We start from the raw sequence: 15,088 nt of genomic DNA on the forward strand, positions 1-15,088 counted from the left end.
GGAGGGGATTGCACCCCCTTTCAGCATCTCCTGGTCAGGACTGAGTGTTAATTAGTCCTGTCCTAAATACTGTTGGCCCATTTCCCATTGGACCTTCTATAGAAGACCCTGAACTACCCTTGCTAGAAGGCCAAGGGGACCAGAATACAGTCATTAGAGGTAGTACACTAGTAGCCAAATAGGGAAATGAGACCCAGAGGGGGCGAGTGTGAAGTCTAATGGCACACCTCCCCACTGGAGGCCCCTGAAGGTCATCCTGACTGCAGACCCCCTAAATAGTCATTTTGTGCTTTCTTTGATGTCTTTTTTTAAACGTAAGCTATTTATCTCCTGAAGTTTTCTTACCATAAGGTTCCATAATGCAACTTTGTATCATTGGCTCCAAATTCAAGGTAAACCCATTGAAAAAAACAGAGGGAAAGAATGGTTCCATTCGGAAATGGTGGGTTCCAGGCCTGTACTTTATTTGGTAAAAAGAAAAAAAGTGTGTGTGAGTGAGTTGGGAGCCTGATGGCCCCTGGCTGAGAGCTTTCCAGGAGCAGAAGATTGCCAGGCCAGTGGGAGAAGGCACCTGTTCTCACTGTGGTTCCCAGGCATTCCATGTATTTCTGACCACAGCTCCTCAGTTAACCCAGCACTTGCTCTCCGCAGTCCAAGGGAGCTCAGGGCTTCATCCTAACTGTGCCACCTCAAATTCTTCAACTGTGAAGTGGGGAACCAATAACACGTGGCTGAGAACTGCCTATAACAGGGTGAGATTGGTGGCCCAGGTGGGACATACACTGCCGCCTCCAAGCTATAGTCCCTCCCTCTGCAGAACCCCTAGAGGGGTTCTGTCCACTCCTGCTGCTGTGATAAAAATCCTCAGGCCACTGGCTAACTTAGAAATAACAGGGATGTGTTGCTGACACTTCTAGGGGGCTGGAAAGGCCAAGGTGAAAGTGCCCATAAGGTTGGTGCCTGGCAGAGACTCCAGCCTTTGGTGTCAAGAGAGATAAAAAGACCAGGGGGCTCCTCCAGAGCCCCATGTGTCAGACACTGGTCCCACTCTTGAGGGCAGGGTCAAGTTACTCCCAAAGACAATCCTCCCCCATCCAGGCTCCAATGGCCTTGGGTTTTTGTGAGCCATAGGTGGGGTGTAAGGGATGGGTGGTGTCAGGTATGGACACAGCACTGAGTGCAGAGACAGCCTCCACGCCTGCCCCACTGCCTCACTAGACTCTACTCCCACAGCATGCTCTGCCCTTGTCATTCACAGAGACAGAGCTGTGGGACCCCCTCACAGCACCTTCTCCTTGAACAGATGGGAAGATGAAGGCCAAAGACAAGGCCCTGGGAGGGTCTTGCAGTGGGGAACTCCCCAGGCAGTGGATGGCAGCGGGGAGGTCTATGAAGATATTTGAGATGGAGAAAGGGGGAAGGAGGGAAGGAATTACAGTGACAGGCCAGAATGAATAACTGTGTAATTAAATATCCATGGAATACAGCAATCTTCAGCTAGTCAATTGCATCTCAGCTCAATTCCTGCGCAGTTGCACATAAATTTCACTTAATGAGGCATGTGGGTGCCTTTGAATGCGTGTTGGTGACGCAGAATGGAAATGCCAAACCAGGACCTCGCACAGCCCTCACAACAGCCCTGCCCATGAAAAGGAAGGGGGTTTGCCCAAGAACCCACATTGTCTCACTCACTGATTCATTCATCCAGCACAGAAAAGGGGCCTCTGGTTCTGCCAGGTACTGCCTAGGTTGTCCCCTGCCTCTCTCCCTCCCTCCCACGTCACTCTCTTCTTCCCTTCCTCCCATGTCCTGTGTCGGATTTGATCTCTGTCCACATCTGGTCTGGGGAGAGGGTTCCTTCCTTGGGTGGAAATGAGGGCAGAGAGGGAGGGGAAGGCCTGGGTTCCCACTGAGATGTGTCCAGTTGCAGAGATGAGCGCCTAGACTGCTCCCTGGAAACAGGTGGCTGGGATCTCCCCCAGGGATCCTCCCCAGCTCCTTGGGAAGATGTACAGGGCTGGCCCGGCCTCCCCGCACCATGGAGGAGGCCCATGGCAGTGGGCTGGGTCCTGAATGAATTGCTAATTAGGAGAAAAAGGTTCTAATTTTAGCAGCGTCTCCTACCTTGCCGCCCCCAGCCCTTCCCTGTCTTGTAGAAGGATGTTTTCCTAAGAACTCCCCTGCCTGTTGCCTGCAATGACTCATCCTTCAGAGGCAGCAGCAACGGGTGTGATTCAAGCTGCCAGTCTTAGGGTCCCTGACAGGCACTTTCCCCATTAAGCTAGGGACGCCCACTGGGAGTTCACAGGCCAGACTCAGAGCTTTGAGTTTCAGGCCCTTCCAACACCATCCAGCCACCTCCCTGGCCCAAACTGACTCATCTCCCTGCCTGCACCGTCCACTCAGCTCCAGTCAAATGAAATACAGCCCCCCTGGTAGCTTTGGACTTCAGACCCACAGCAAGCAGTTATTCTTTGTACCAGTTTGCCCCCCAGAAGGTACAGGACACACATTTAAGGAATGCTCAGTGGATGGATGATCTGTTTTTCCCTTTCTGTCCCTCTGTTTCAAATAAATAGGAAGTCTTCAAAATATTGAGCTGAAATCCCAACATAACTGGGCTCCGTATATTTTTCGTTGACAATCTTGGAAAAATTAGAGACAGGCATTGTGGCATAATGGGTTAAACAGTCACCTGCAGTGCTGGTATCCCATATGGATGCTGGCTGATGATTTACAACCAGGTCGCTGTGAATGTACCTGGGAAATCAATGGAAGATGGCCTGAGACCTTGAGCCCCTGCACTCATGTGGCAGGCCCAGCCCACCTATAGTGGCTATTTGGCAAGTGAACATGTATATATACAAGACTGATCTCTCTCTGCCTTTGAAATAAGTATTTAAAAAAAAAAAAACAGGGAATAGTAGATATTGAGCAGACTGTCCATGAATACGGTATTGGGTATGGTGGTAACCATGGCAACAGTACCAGCAGCATCCATTGGAGTGATGTTGGGGCTTCTTGGCTAAGTGCCTGCCACCTGCTACAAGGCATTCTTGCAGGTGCTTCCCATGCATCATTTCACTGAATCCTCATACAATGATGGCCTCCATCCCCTGGGAGAAAAAAACAGCAGCATAGAGAGACTTCATGGGAAAATGGAACTAGGATCATTACCCAAGAGTCCAACTCCAGCTACCAGACACAAAACTGGGGGCTGTGTGCCTTCTAACTTTGCTCAGTTTATGTTTATCCCCAGAAGGCCAGCTCCAACGTCCCCTGACCCAAGCCTCACACTTCCTCTACTGCCGTCCCAACAACCTGCCCTCCCCTGCTCTTCTCTGCATAGGTCTGTCCCTGATATCCCCTTCAAGGTGCCCGCCCCAGGTGGGTTGCTGGTGTTGAGGTGTGATATGTGTGTTCTTGGCCTACCGGCAGGAGTTTCATATTACAACCTCTCAGCCCTCTTGAGTACCACCTATATCAAAGTCATCTGCCAGCCCATGGCTCACACAAAAAAAGGGAAGAAGGACACCAGGCATTGCAACCAACCTGTATGCGACAGCTTCTCTTCCTGCTCATCTGTGCTTTTGGCGTCTATCAATTCTGATGACTCCATTGAGAAAAAGTACATGCAGGGCCCGGCACCATGGCCTAGGGAATAAAGTCCTCACCTTGAATGCGCTGGGATCCCATATGGGTGCTGGTTCTAATCTTGGTAGCCCCACTTCCAATCCAGCTCTCTGCCTGTGGCCTGGGAAAGCAGTCAAGGACAACCCAAAGCCCTAAGACCCTTCACCTGTGTGGGAGATCTGGAAGCAGATCTGGGCTCCTGGCTTCGGATTGGCGCAGCACCAGCCATTGCAGTCACTTGGGGAGTGAACCATCAGACGAAAGATCTTCCTCTCTGTCTCTCCTCCTCTCTGTATATATCTAACTTTGCAATAAAAATAAATAAATCTTAAAACATTTTTTTTCAAAAGTACACGCACACCTGGGGCCATCAGGAAGCAGGTTTTAGGGATCAGTGTTGAAACACAGGTTTAACCACCATGTGTAGCACCTGCATCCTTTATCAAAGCACCAGATGGGTCCTGGCTGCCTTGCTTCCCTTCCAGCTCCCTGCTGATCTGGGAAGGCAATGGAGGATGGCCTGAATGCTGTTCACTTGGGAAATCTGGATGGAGTTCATTGTTCCTGGCTTCAGCCTTCCCGTTATGGCTATTTGGAAAGTGAACCAGTAGATGGAGGATTGAGCTCTCTGTCCCTCTCCCTTTCTGATAGATTCAGCATTTTCTAAAAGGCAGGTTCTGATGGGGTGAGTCTGCTGTGGGCCTGAATGCCTGTATTTCTAGTGGTCTGAAGACTCCGGTGGGAGGGTCACCTGGAGGAGCAGATGAAGCAAGGAGGATGGGGAAGATGAGACGCTTCAGAAGCAGCAGCCTTTGTTGGCTCCCGTCACTGACCTCCTGCTGGGCAGGCAGGACAGAGTGGACAGGACAGAGTGGGGGAGAGATGGCATATACACACACCCAAGGGCTGGCAGAAACAGGGCACAGCAGACCTGTGGGTACACTGGGCAGCAATGAGGTGCTGTGGGTCAGTGTGGAAGGAACACCAAAGTGGATGCAGGTGGAATTTGGGGGTCTGGTGTTAAGAATCTCACTCGAGTTTTTCTCTAGCATTTCAGAGTGCCTGGGGCATCCCATGAGCTGAACTCCCAATCCTCCCTCCCTCCCTTGTTGCCAAATAGGCAACCAAAAGCAGGGGGGTGGGGTGGGCTGCTTGTGGGCCCAAGGGATGCCAACTTTCTTATCCTATCACTCCACCCCCAGGCACCATCGATGGTTCTTAATTACCTGCAGATCTGTTTCTTGTTTCCTAAATTGTGTTTAAAAGGGAAAGAAGAGGAAGAGATTCAGGGAGACACACAAGGAGAGATACCAGAGGCTCACTACCCAACGACCCTGGGGGCAGGACCAAAGTCAGGAGCCAGGGGGCTAATGCTATGGCAGAGCATGTTAAGCCCCCACCTGCAACATCAGTTTCCCATTTGGGCTGTTCCACTTCCAATCCAGCTCCCTGCTAATGCAACCGGGGAAGCAGCAGAAGACGGCCCAAATGCTTAGGGCCCTGAACCTACCTGGGAGATGCCAACTTCACTGACTCCCACCCTACGTGGTCCTGGATTCAGAACATCAGGTCCAGCCCAGCTCTACCATGGGTACAGTGTCAAGACCAGGAGACACAGGAGGGCTGGTGCTTGAGTGCTGACATCAGCCACCTCTAGCAACCCATGCCAGGACTTTGTGCCATCAAATCTGGGAGCCCAGCACAAGGGGCAAGGGATTTGCCTGTCCACATCTCTGACCAGTCCCTCCAACTTCTAGGAAGCAAGGCATTCCTGACCCTGGCTTCCACCTGCCCCTACACAGATGCCCGTTTTTCAGCTTCCCTCCCAGAATGCGCTCTGACCCACTAAGAAGGTACTGGTCTCTTCTGTGATGCTCTAGAAACTTCTATCCCACAGTTTTTGTGATCTTGTTTGCCTCCCTCTCTGCTCTGGCCCCCGTCCTGCCAACCCCTTGGGAAGCTACCAGAACATGACCTGCACAAATTGATGTTCCAGGACCAGTAGCTGGGCGTGCAGAAGACACCAACATGGTTTAGAGGGAGCCACTGCAGTTTTCTCTTACACTCAGGAACAGAACTGGCAGCTTAGCTGCCACCAGCAACAGCTCCTACTCCAATGCCCTCAACACAGCTGCTCATCATTTCCTTTGGACATAGATCATGGCCTCCATGTCCCCGTGCCTGGCTCCCAACTTGGGCTATTCCAGTGGTTGCTGAATCATTAATGCAATCATTGCACTTACTTGGTTAATGTCTTTCTGCGTCCACCCTGGGCAAACTGCCAAAGAACTGACAATTTCAAACTCTTGTTCCAAGGAGCTACAGCTGCACATTCCCCATGTCTAAAGTGAGGCCTCAGAGTAGACTAGGAGTCACCGAGGGGTTTCTAACTCCTACCTGTGCAAGCTAACTGGCAGCAGCTGCTGGAATGCTGGGCTGTGGAGGATTCTGAAGCAGTCCTTCCTGCCTGGGCAGGAAAGAGTACTGGGAGCAATCAGTGATGTCTTCCCAGGCTGCAGGAGGTAGGCATAGAGATATGCATCCTGGGATTTACCACCTAAGTTGTCCAGAGACAGGAAAAGGGTCATCTGAGGACCCACCCAGGTTGCTTATGCTGTTTTTCTAAATCTTGGGTTTGATTTATGCAGTTGAAAGGGTTTGATGATCGTTATTCATGCAGTTGAAAGCTGGCACATTCCCAAAGCTGGACTGTGGTGTCCTTAGGACCCTGGGCCTGTTCACACCTGGCCTGGCAGCTGCAGGTGACTGAGAAGCCACATCCTCCAGGTCACTGGCACTGGGCCAGCCCTATGTTTCAATGTGGTTGGTTTTAGCAGCCAAGTGAGTGGCAGACCGGGAGGAAATTCCTGGTTCCAGCCTGACTTGGCCCAATCCCAGCTGCTGCAGTCATTTGGGGAGTGAACCAGATGGAAGTTATCTCTTTCTCCCTCTCTGTTACTTTGGAAAGGTAGAAAGAGAGGGAGGAAAGGGTGGATAGATGGATAAAGAAAGTTCACACTTACTGAGCACCAACTGCTTGTTCAGCACGTTGGAATCCTCAACACAGGAGATCCTGGATCTGCCCTGAGTGCCAGGTTGGCAGAAGGCTGCTCTGGCCCTGCCCCCATCAGGTGACACAGCTTCTCCATCCTTAGGCTGCTGTATCCCACAGCAGGGAAGCCACAGGGCCCAGATTCCATCTCCTTGGGTCTTCTACATTGTCTTGATTTGTTGTTGGTCAACACAGAACCGCTCGTCTCAGGCAATGAAGATGGTCACCTGATGAGGATGCTAATGAAATCCTCTGCAGAATCCCACTTGCTAATTACACAAAACATAAAACGTAACGAAGTCGTACACAACCACCCAGCAGCCCAACTGGCTCCCTGGCAAGTAATCATGGGTAAAATACAGGCACAGAGGCTGTTTTGACTGCCCGGCACCAGGGGCACAGGGACGTAATGGGCTCAGGGTTTCAGCTCCCTTGCCTGTGTGAAACTTGATGTGTTCCAGAAAACTGTGAACCCACAGTTCGGGCAACCTCACAACCATGGATCCTTCATGGGCACTTGTCCATGTATTCACTCAACAAACCCTCCTGCAAACCTCTTTCCTTGTGTGGCGTGCCCAAGATGGACACAACTGAGAGTGAGGCAGTGGTGGGATGCAGGACCCACATTGATGGGATAGTGTCCCCAGGGAGCCACATCTCATTGGCTCCTGCCCGAGGACACCCAGGCCTCTGTGTCCCACCCCAGAGGAAGAGTGACAGAAGATTCACCTTTAGTGGATTCAGTCAGAAGGGAATACACACCCCACTTTGTGCAAGTCCCTCAGCTGAGGCCAGGCTGCCCAGGAGCAAACCTTAGCCAGGGTCAGAGGTCTAAGGCACACCTTATTTCTTTTTCTAGTCATGGGCACTTGGTGAGTACATCTAGGATGGGCACATTTGTCCAGGTCCCTTGTAGCTGTCTTTCCTCCTCCTGTGACCAATGTGCAAGGCTGGCAGCAGAGGGACACTGAAAAAAAGAGATCCTTCTGCTTTCTGAGGTGACTGATGTCATGACATCCAGTGGATCCCCAAAGATTTCTGTGCCCTGAGTGTGACCTCTCTACTACTCCCACCAGGCATGGCACCCGTCACAGGATGGGATGGAGCTGTCTACACAGGAACCTTCTAGAAAGCTATCTTTGGTCCATAAAAGGAGACAGGAAGAGTTTGTCTCGCTGCTCCTCTCCAGGCACTGCCACACCTGGACATGATATGATGCCTGGATTGTGGCAGCCACCTTGTGTTCCTGAGAGGGCCTTGCAAATGACAATCCAGTCTCTGGGACAGCAGGCCCTATGTTGAGCATGTGACTTCTACTGAAAATGTTCTAGGTCTTTCCGGATATGTGTGTGTTGGAGGAGGAGCCTAAGCAGAGTAGAGCCTGTGGGGAAGGTGGCACTCTGGCTGGGGAAGACAGGTCTGTGAACAGAAAAAGCCAAGGCCAGGGAGATCGTCAGGGGATAGGAGGTGAGGCTGCCTGGGCCAACAAGGGGGTCCCAGGGAGACCATTAGATGGACTACAGGGACATGGAGGCTGGATATGAGGGTAGGGGAAGGGGACCTGCATGGGTTGGGCAGGACCCGGCCACTTCTGTGCTCACACTGCAGACACCAGCCAGCCTCCAGCAGCAGGAGCCTGGGGAACACCTGTGAAAACTGCCCCATGCCCAGCTGCTCCCTGCCCAGGCTGAGCCAGGCTTCAGATGCCTCCAGGCAGAAGAGGGAATCGACATGAGACAACTTGGGACAGACGCATGGCTACCCTCCCCACAGATTGGCCAGGCTGGCACAGTTACCCATGCCCTCGGTACCCACTCTCGGTACAACACTCCCAAGATGAAAGGCAGAGAACAAAAAGGGGGCCTCAGGGTCCTAGGGGAGCAGCTGGGGGTGGGAAGGGAAGAGCCAGCTCAACAACCATGGACTTGAGAGAGAGTGGGGAGGTCTCAGTCAGAGGGCACAGGAGGAAGGAGGTGGCCAGGGTGTCACACGGGCAGGGTCTCTCCTCATCCTTGGGTATCTCCCAGGCTAGCTGGACCGGCTGTGGTGGGAGAGAGCCATGGAAGGCTTGGGTGCTCAGCAAGGCAGAAGCCATGCCCCTAAGGACACAGGAAATCCCAGCAATGACCACACCCCTCTTAAGAAAAGACACGGAGCTTTATTAAACAACCAGGTAGAAAAGCTCCTCCTACATCCAGGGTGTCAGTGTGAGCTCAAGTAACAGGCAAGGCACAAGTTTTCCCTCTCCAGCTTCACCAGGAGCCATGGCCCAGCCCAAGAACAGAAGCGAACTCGCACTGAACCCTGACCATGGTCTCTCTGAGAGCGTGGTGTGCAGACGTGGTGGGCTTGGGCCATGGGACCCTGAGAGGTCCCCGAGGGCAACCCAACCTGGCTCAGATGAGCAGACTGCGCAGTCCAAGGGGCTCAGATCCTGGACAGGGCACTGGGGAGAGGAATTAACCTGCTGGGAGGGCAGGCCCCTGCTGTCCTCCCTGCTTAGCTGCCTAGGGCCCTGTGGGCTGGGGAGTGGCTCAGAACTGCGGGGGCACAGAAACCGGGGAGGAACACTGGTTCTGAGAGCACACGGGCACAGGGTGAGACCGGGAGGGCTCGAGGCAGAAAGAAGACCCCTACTGCCAGCCCAGGACACTTCTTATGGATGAGAAACTGGTGACGGAGACCAGGCCAGGCACAGTATAGGGCTCCCACTCAGGACACCAGACGTTTATGAGATAAACATGGAAGATGGTCTTCTTGGCTGTAGCCCAAAGCCAGGGCAGCCCGTAGGACTTGACTGCTGCTCTGGGGCTAAGTGTGGAGGGACTTCGTGGTGCCGAGTTCCTGAGGCTTCTTCCCGTGCAGTGGGGGCAATGGAGATATTCCAGGAGTCTGCCCTCTCTACCCTGTCCCAAGAGCCATAGCAGCCTAAAGAGAGGTTTTGTGAGGGAAAGCAATATAAAAAGCTCCTAAACTAACTAGAAAATCCTTTCCCTGAGAGCACAACAGAAGCGTCACCCAGAGGTGACATAAGATATAAACATGCGGCTTTTGATTAGCGCTTCACTGCCGCTAGGAAAGCAGCACTAGGACTGCACGGCATCCAGAAATCCCGCTCGGCCATGCACAGTGCAGCCGGCCGGGGCGGGGGGGTAGCATGGAAATCAATCATGTTTAGGCCCCTACATCTAAGCTCATGAGCACAACCTAACTACCAGCTCCACCAACACATGGGCAGCTATCAGGACTAGGACTAGGGTTTCCAGGGGCTCAATCTGTGGCAGCGGTGTCCCTGGCCTTGGGGCTGTCTGTGTGCAGCCCCTGGGCATTGGCTAGTGAGAGGCATAGGCTGGGCTCCAGAGCCCCGAGGGAGGGCTGGCTTTGCGACCAGGAGGCAGCGAGGTGACAGAGGTCATCGATGATGGTGTAGCAAGATCTAGGGAGGGAATTTCCAGAAAGGAAATGAGTGACAGGAAGGTGCTTCTCAGACACATGGTGGGGTCCCAGCCAAGGCGAGTGTAGGTGAACTACCAGCAGTCCACCCCAGCACTTGCTAGCACTGGCCCAAAGCTTAGTGGCCAGCAGAGGAAGGAAGATCCATCCACAGGGGGGCTTCCCAAGCATGCCCAATACATGAGGGACAATGGCTGGCCATGAGATAGGCCAAGGGGATGACCCTTGAGCTTCCGGGTATGAGGTCTGGCTGTGTAGAACAAGCTGTCAGTTGAAGGACCCAGGAGGGAGGGAGGGTGGAGTCTGCACAAATAGACTCTAGCTGTCAGTGCAAAGTCCCTGGTGTGGCTCCACACAGGGCACAGCTGTCAGAGCCAGCAGAGAAGTGAGCCCAGGAACCTTCTGCAGCATTCCCCGGGCTCTGTTTCATGGGTGCAGGGAGGCAGGCAGGGGCCACAGGAGGGGCTGATCTGGGATCCAGCTGGCCAGGAAAATATTCACATCAGTAAAATGATGCCATGGACCCCTTGAGGACCCTGGCATTGGGGAGGGAGAGGGTGCATGCACACGTCCAGGGAGGGGGCTCAGTGACATCCAGGACTGCCCAATACAGTCATCTCAGCTGGGCACTGAGCAGTTTGAGGGACACAATTTGTGGAGAGAGGTGTCCCCTGGACTTGGGCAGGGTCACCAGGCCTGGGACCCCTCTGAGAAATAGCTGGGCTGCAGAGGGCAGCCCTGGGGACCAGGATTACCTGGTCTCCCACTTCTGAGACAGCTGGTCCTACCTGGTATGGAGCTCTCTGCAGGGTCCTACAGTAGGCATTCAGTACCTACAGGCAGTCTGCACGGAGCTGCCTGCTGCCAGCCTGCCCAACACATACAGTGTGGCCTGGCTCTGCCCCTGGTGTCCCTCTACCCAAGTCCAGGGACTTGCCCACTCAGGTGAACAGCTACTCTGCTTGGGGGTCTCTGCAGGGGGTGAGGGGCTACTTACAGTGAGGGCTGTGCTGTGGGCTGGTGCGGGGTGTGAGGGCTGATGACATGGCGAGCTCCCGGGGTGCACAGACAGAGTGGTAGGCTGCAAGAGCACACAGCTGTCAGTGCAGGGGGGCCAGGCACCCTCACTTAACTCCACCCTGAGACCTTGGTGCCTGCCTCACCTATGATCATGACAGCTGTCCCAGCCAGCAGGGCGAAGAGCGTGAAGAACATGACTTGGTAGGAATCCAGAAAGTGCTGAAAGAGGCTGGCCCCATCTGCCATCAAAGGGAAAGATGTGTCCCCATAAGCCCAGGTCAGGCCAGGATCCCTGGCTCATCAACTGGGTGCCCCAGGCCCCACATGCCTATGCGCATGCCTGTAAGTACCTGTCACTTTGAGGGACATTCTGCACTCCTTCATGATCCCTCCAACACACCCAAGATGGCTCCAGCTCAACCCTTCCCCACCAGGATTGTGCCACCAGATGTCCCGCCTTCTGACTCACAAGGACCAGGGCCGCGACGATCCATCACATAAGCCACAGTGACTGGGATGGTGACAGCCTGGCTGGTGGCTGGGCTAGAGAAGGTCAAGGCAGTTGACAGAGGGCCCTGGCTGCCGGCCGTGGGGTCTGAGACGCCAACTGTGTATGTGATGAAGCTGGGCAGCCCAAAAGACTTCTCCTTGGCAAAGGCCAGCACAGCTGGGGACCCGGATTTCACCTGGAAGAGGGGTCAGGTTTGGAGGGACCATGTGCCAGAGTTACGGAGCCCAATGGGGCTCGGGACTGACAGGCAGGACAGCAGCTGTGTCCAGCCCATCTGTGGATGCACCCTCATCAGCTGCACACACTGGGCTTCCCTCCCAGGACCTATAGGGCACGGTGTGGGGGTCTGCCTAGGCGCATCTGCTCAGTAAGTGATGACGCGGGGGTTACATCTTGAGGACAACGTGCAGTTTGCACGTCAGAAGGCAGTACCTATGGGGGTCAGGGTGTTTCTCAAGGAAAGGGCAACTTGGGATCACTGGACTCTAATCAAAGGCTATTCATCAAAAAATGCTAAAGCAACGCCAGGCATCAGACACTGGTGTCCCTCTGTCATAGGCTCATCTCCAGCAGCCCCCTCCTGGCCCAGGAGAACTCTGTCGGCAGCACTAAACTGCTCTCTCTCGGGATGGTGAGCAAGACAAGGTGAGGCACAGGCACAAAAGCCTTTATCCTTTTACACCAGCTCTCTCCCTAGCCTGGCCTGACACCAGCCCCTTACACAACGACCAACAGACGGCGTGGATGGGGCCTGGAGCAGGGGCTGGAGGGGACGGCACTTGTTTCCAGTAGAGGTGAGGTCTTTGTCCCTCCCCCTTTGTCACTGTGTGGTCACTGCCCAGCAGCAGATGGAGTGAGCACAATCTGCCCAACGTGCTGCCCTCACAGGCTGAATGACGCTCACCTCCAGGCTCTCCAGGACCTCCACAGCACCGAAGACCCTGACTTCAGAGCTAGTGTACTGGTTGCTCAAGAAGATTTCAGCCTGGTCAGCATACAACCCCGGGCTGAAGGGTACCTCAGCCCCGACCTGCTCTGTGGAGAAGTGGCTGCCAGGGAGGGAGGCAGTGACCACCAGGGCTGTCTTCTTCAAGCTCAGGTGTCTCTGCTGCTTGTCCGTCAGCCTGTGCATGCTGACGGAGCACAGGTACTGGCCTGTGAAGATAAGAAGTTCCACCTTGTCCCCTCTGCCGCCCATTGTGCCCCTCTGTCTTGCTTCTCAAATGGATACTGGGTCACAAGTCTAGCCATGGCTGACTCTTAGACGCAGTCCCAGATCCCACAGTGGTCCATGTAGCATGGACTGTCCCACTCAAGTTTCCCTAGGGCTTTGCGAACTTGGATGTGGGATGCCAGGGCTACAGTTCCTACCATGACCGCACCTGCAAGGCTCCCCTAGGTGAGTTAGCCATGGTACTGGCCTTTAGCTCTGCTGTCTTGGCTTCTAGGCTAGACAGCAGCCATGTTCAAACACACTGCACAGCAAAGAACCTCTCCATCTGTCTCCCTCGTCCTGTACCATCTCCATTTCACAGAGGGCAAGACAGAGGAGGAGCAGCAGCAGAGGACTCCCATCCGGGGTTCTCCACTCTGAACTCTGCACCTTCTCTGCTGGATACGGTGGTGAGGAGGGGACAAATGGGACTCTGCCTGGGCACACTAGCCTTTCCTGGGGGCACAGAGCCACAAAACCCAAGGCCCTAGCTTTCATCCCCAGGCAGGGCTCCCAATGACCTCTGGCCTCTGGACAGATGCACAGCCAGCATGAATGAAACGAACAGAAGACCCAAGGCCTGTCCAAATGCAAAGACTCTGCTGGGCCGCTTTGGCTTCCAGACCCTTGCAGCTTTACCCAGAGTAGTGTCAAAACCCGGCTCTGCAGTGAAAATGTCACGGGCTGGGAAATCGAAGACATCCTGCTTGAAGCGCAGCTGACAGCTGATGAGCGACTCAGGATGCAAGGTCTCAATGACATCCAGCTGTGCAGGGGAGCATGGACCTGGAGAGGGAGAGTGGGGGAGAAGGGTGTGATGAGGTGCCCTGAGGCCCCAGGGAGCACATCTGCACCCCACAGCACCTGCCCACAGCTGGGTGACAGTGCTGTCACTCAGAGAATGATGTGACAATGATATGGGGTGAGGAAAGGTCACTGAATCATGGATAATTTCTGCATTTGTTCTAGAGCTTGCATCCAGGGACATGGCTCATGTGCCAGGCCCACTAATGTGAATCTTTAGCTCCTATCAGCAGGGAAAATGGGCAATTTATTTCCGGGTATTGGGAGGGTCACCTCTGTCCTCTGACACTCTGAGCATGGTTTGGGCAGTAACAGGGCCCAGGTGGGAAAAGCATGTGACCCTGTTGTAATGAGTTTGTCCTGCTCGTCAGAACAGAAGTGCTGGTGTTTCATTCCCCCTAGTAAATGGTTCTGAGAACCAGCCCCATATCGATGTATTTATTTTTGCAGCTGCTCTCTGGGGTTGTGACAGGCAAGGAAGGAGGCTGAATGTTCTGTGCATGACTTGAGAGAGGTTATTATACAAGGCAAAACAGGCAGTTGGCCCTGCTTGGTTGGTAGCTTTTACCATTAATGGTGGCACACAGTGCACAGTGGCCGGCAACTGAAATTTCCAACTCCAGAAGTTGCCTCTGGGCCCTTTCATGAGGTTCCTTCTACCAGCCTGGCTCAGGGAGGAAAAGACTATCTAGAACTGCAAGCAGCAGGTGGGTGTAGGTTATAGGCTCCCCCCATGGTTAGTACGAGTGCAAATGACAAAATCAACCCAGGCTGGCACAGACCACCCACATGTGCTCACTGCACCTCTTAGGTTAGAGCTTCTGTCTCCCACGGTGATGGTCACTCTGGAGGCCGTGACCTCCTGGAAGTCAGTCTGGATGGGGTGCACACGATGGGCCACGATCTTTTGAGGGACCCCAATGACAATCTAGGTTGGAGGAGAAGGGGTATCATTAAGCATTTACTGTGTGTGCCATGCTGGGTGATTTTGTGACTTCACCTTGTAGCCTATGGCACAAGCAGTATCCATTTCATAGGTGACAAAACTGAGGCACCAAATCAAATGTCTCACTCTTCACCTTCAAAACAGCAACCACATTCCATAGGCAGGAGAATCAAGGCACAGAAGTGAAACAGCCTGCCCAAGGTCTAACAGCCTCCCAGTGGCCAAGGAGGGACTAGAATCCAGACAGCCTGGCTCTAAAGCCATGCTCTTAACCACTCAAGTGAGCTCATTATATCTCAGGATCTAATCAGAAAACCAGACTCCCATGCCCCCTAAGTCTGAGTCCTCCCTGCAGGGCTCTGCTCTTGAACCCCACATGCCATGGCCCAAGGCACCTTCTCCAGGCCACTCTGGCTGTTTTTCGTTACTGGAGGCCTTGATTTGCATCGGATTTCC

At 53.7% G+C, this 15,088-nt stretch overlaps 1 protein-coding gene across 1 annotated transcript in view; it reads right to left on the reverse strand.

Moving 5' to 3' along the window:
- Positions 1–8,823: 8,823 nt before the first annotated feature.
- Positions 8,824–15,088, reverse strand: part of NUP210 (nucleoporin 210) — a 62,295-nt gene continuing 56,030 nt past the window's right edge. Inside the window, exons 34-40 of the mRNA XM_040994265.1 lie at positions 14,491–14,614; positions 13,522–13,668; positions 12,574–12,824; positions 11,628–11,844; positions 11,302–11,397; positions 11,136–11,219; positions 8,824–10,121 (exon numbers count right to left, since the gene is read on the reverse strand). Of these exons, the coding sequence (XP_040850199.1) occupies positions 10,018–10,121; positions 11,136–11,219; positions 11,302–11,397; positions 11,628–11,844; positions 12,574–12,824; positions 13,522–13,668; positions 14,491–14,614 (1,023 nt within the window). The 3' untranslated portion in view covers positions 8,824–10,017. The remainder of the gene's footprint in view (positions 10,122–11,135; positions 11,220–11,301; positions 11,398–11,627; positions 11,845–12,573; positions 12,825–13,521; positions 13,669–14,490; positions 14,615–15,088) is intronic.

Source organism: Ochotona curzoniae, unplaced genomic scaffold (assembly GCF_017591425.1).
Source record: "Ochotona curzoniae isolate NIBS_2020 unplaced genomic scaffold, NIBS_Ocur_1.0 contig_908, whole genome shotgun sequence".
Lineage (NCBI taxonomy): Eukaryota > Metazoa > Chordata > Mammalia > Lagomorpha > Ochotonidae > Ochotona > Ochotona curzoniae.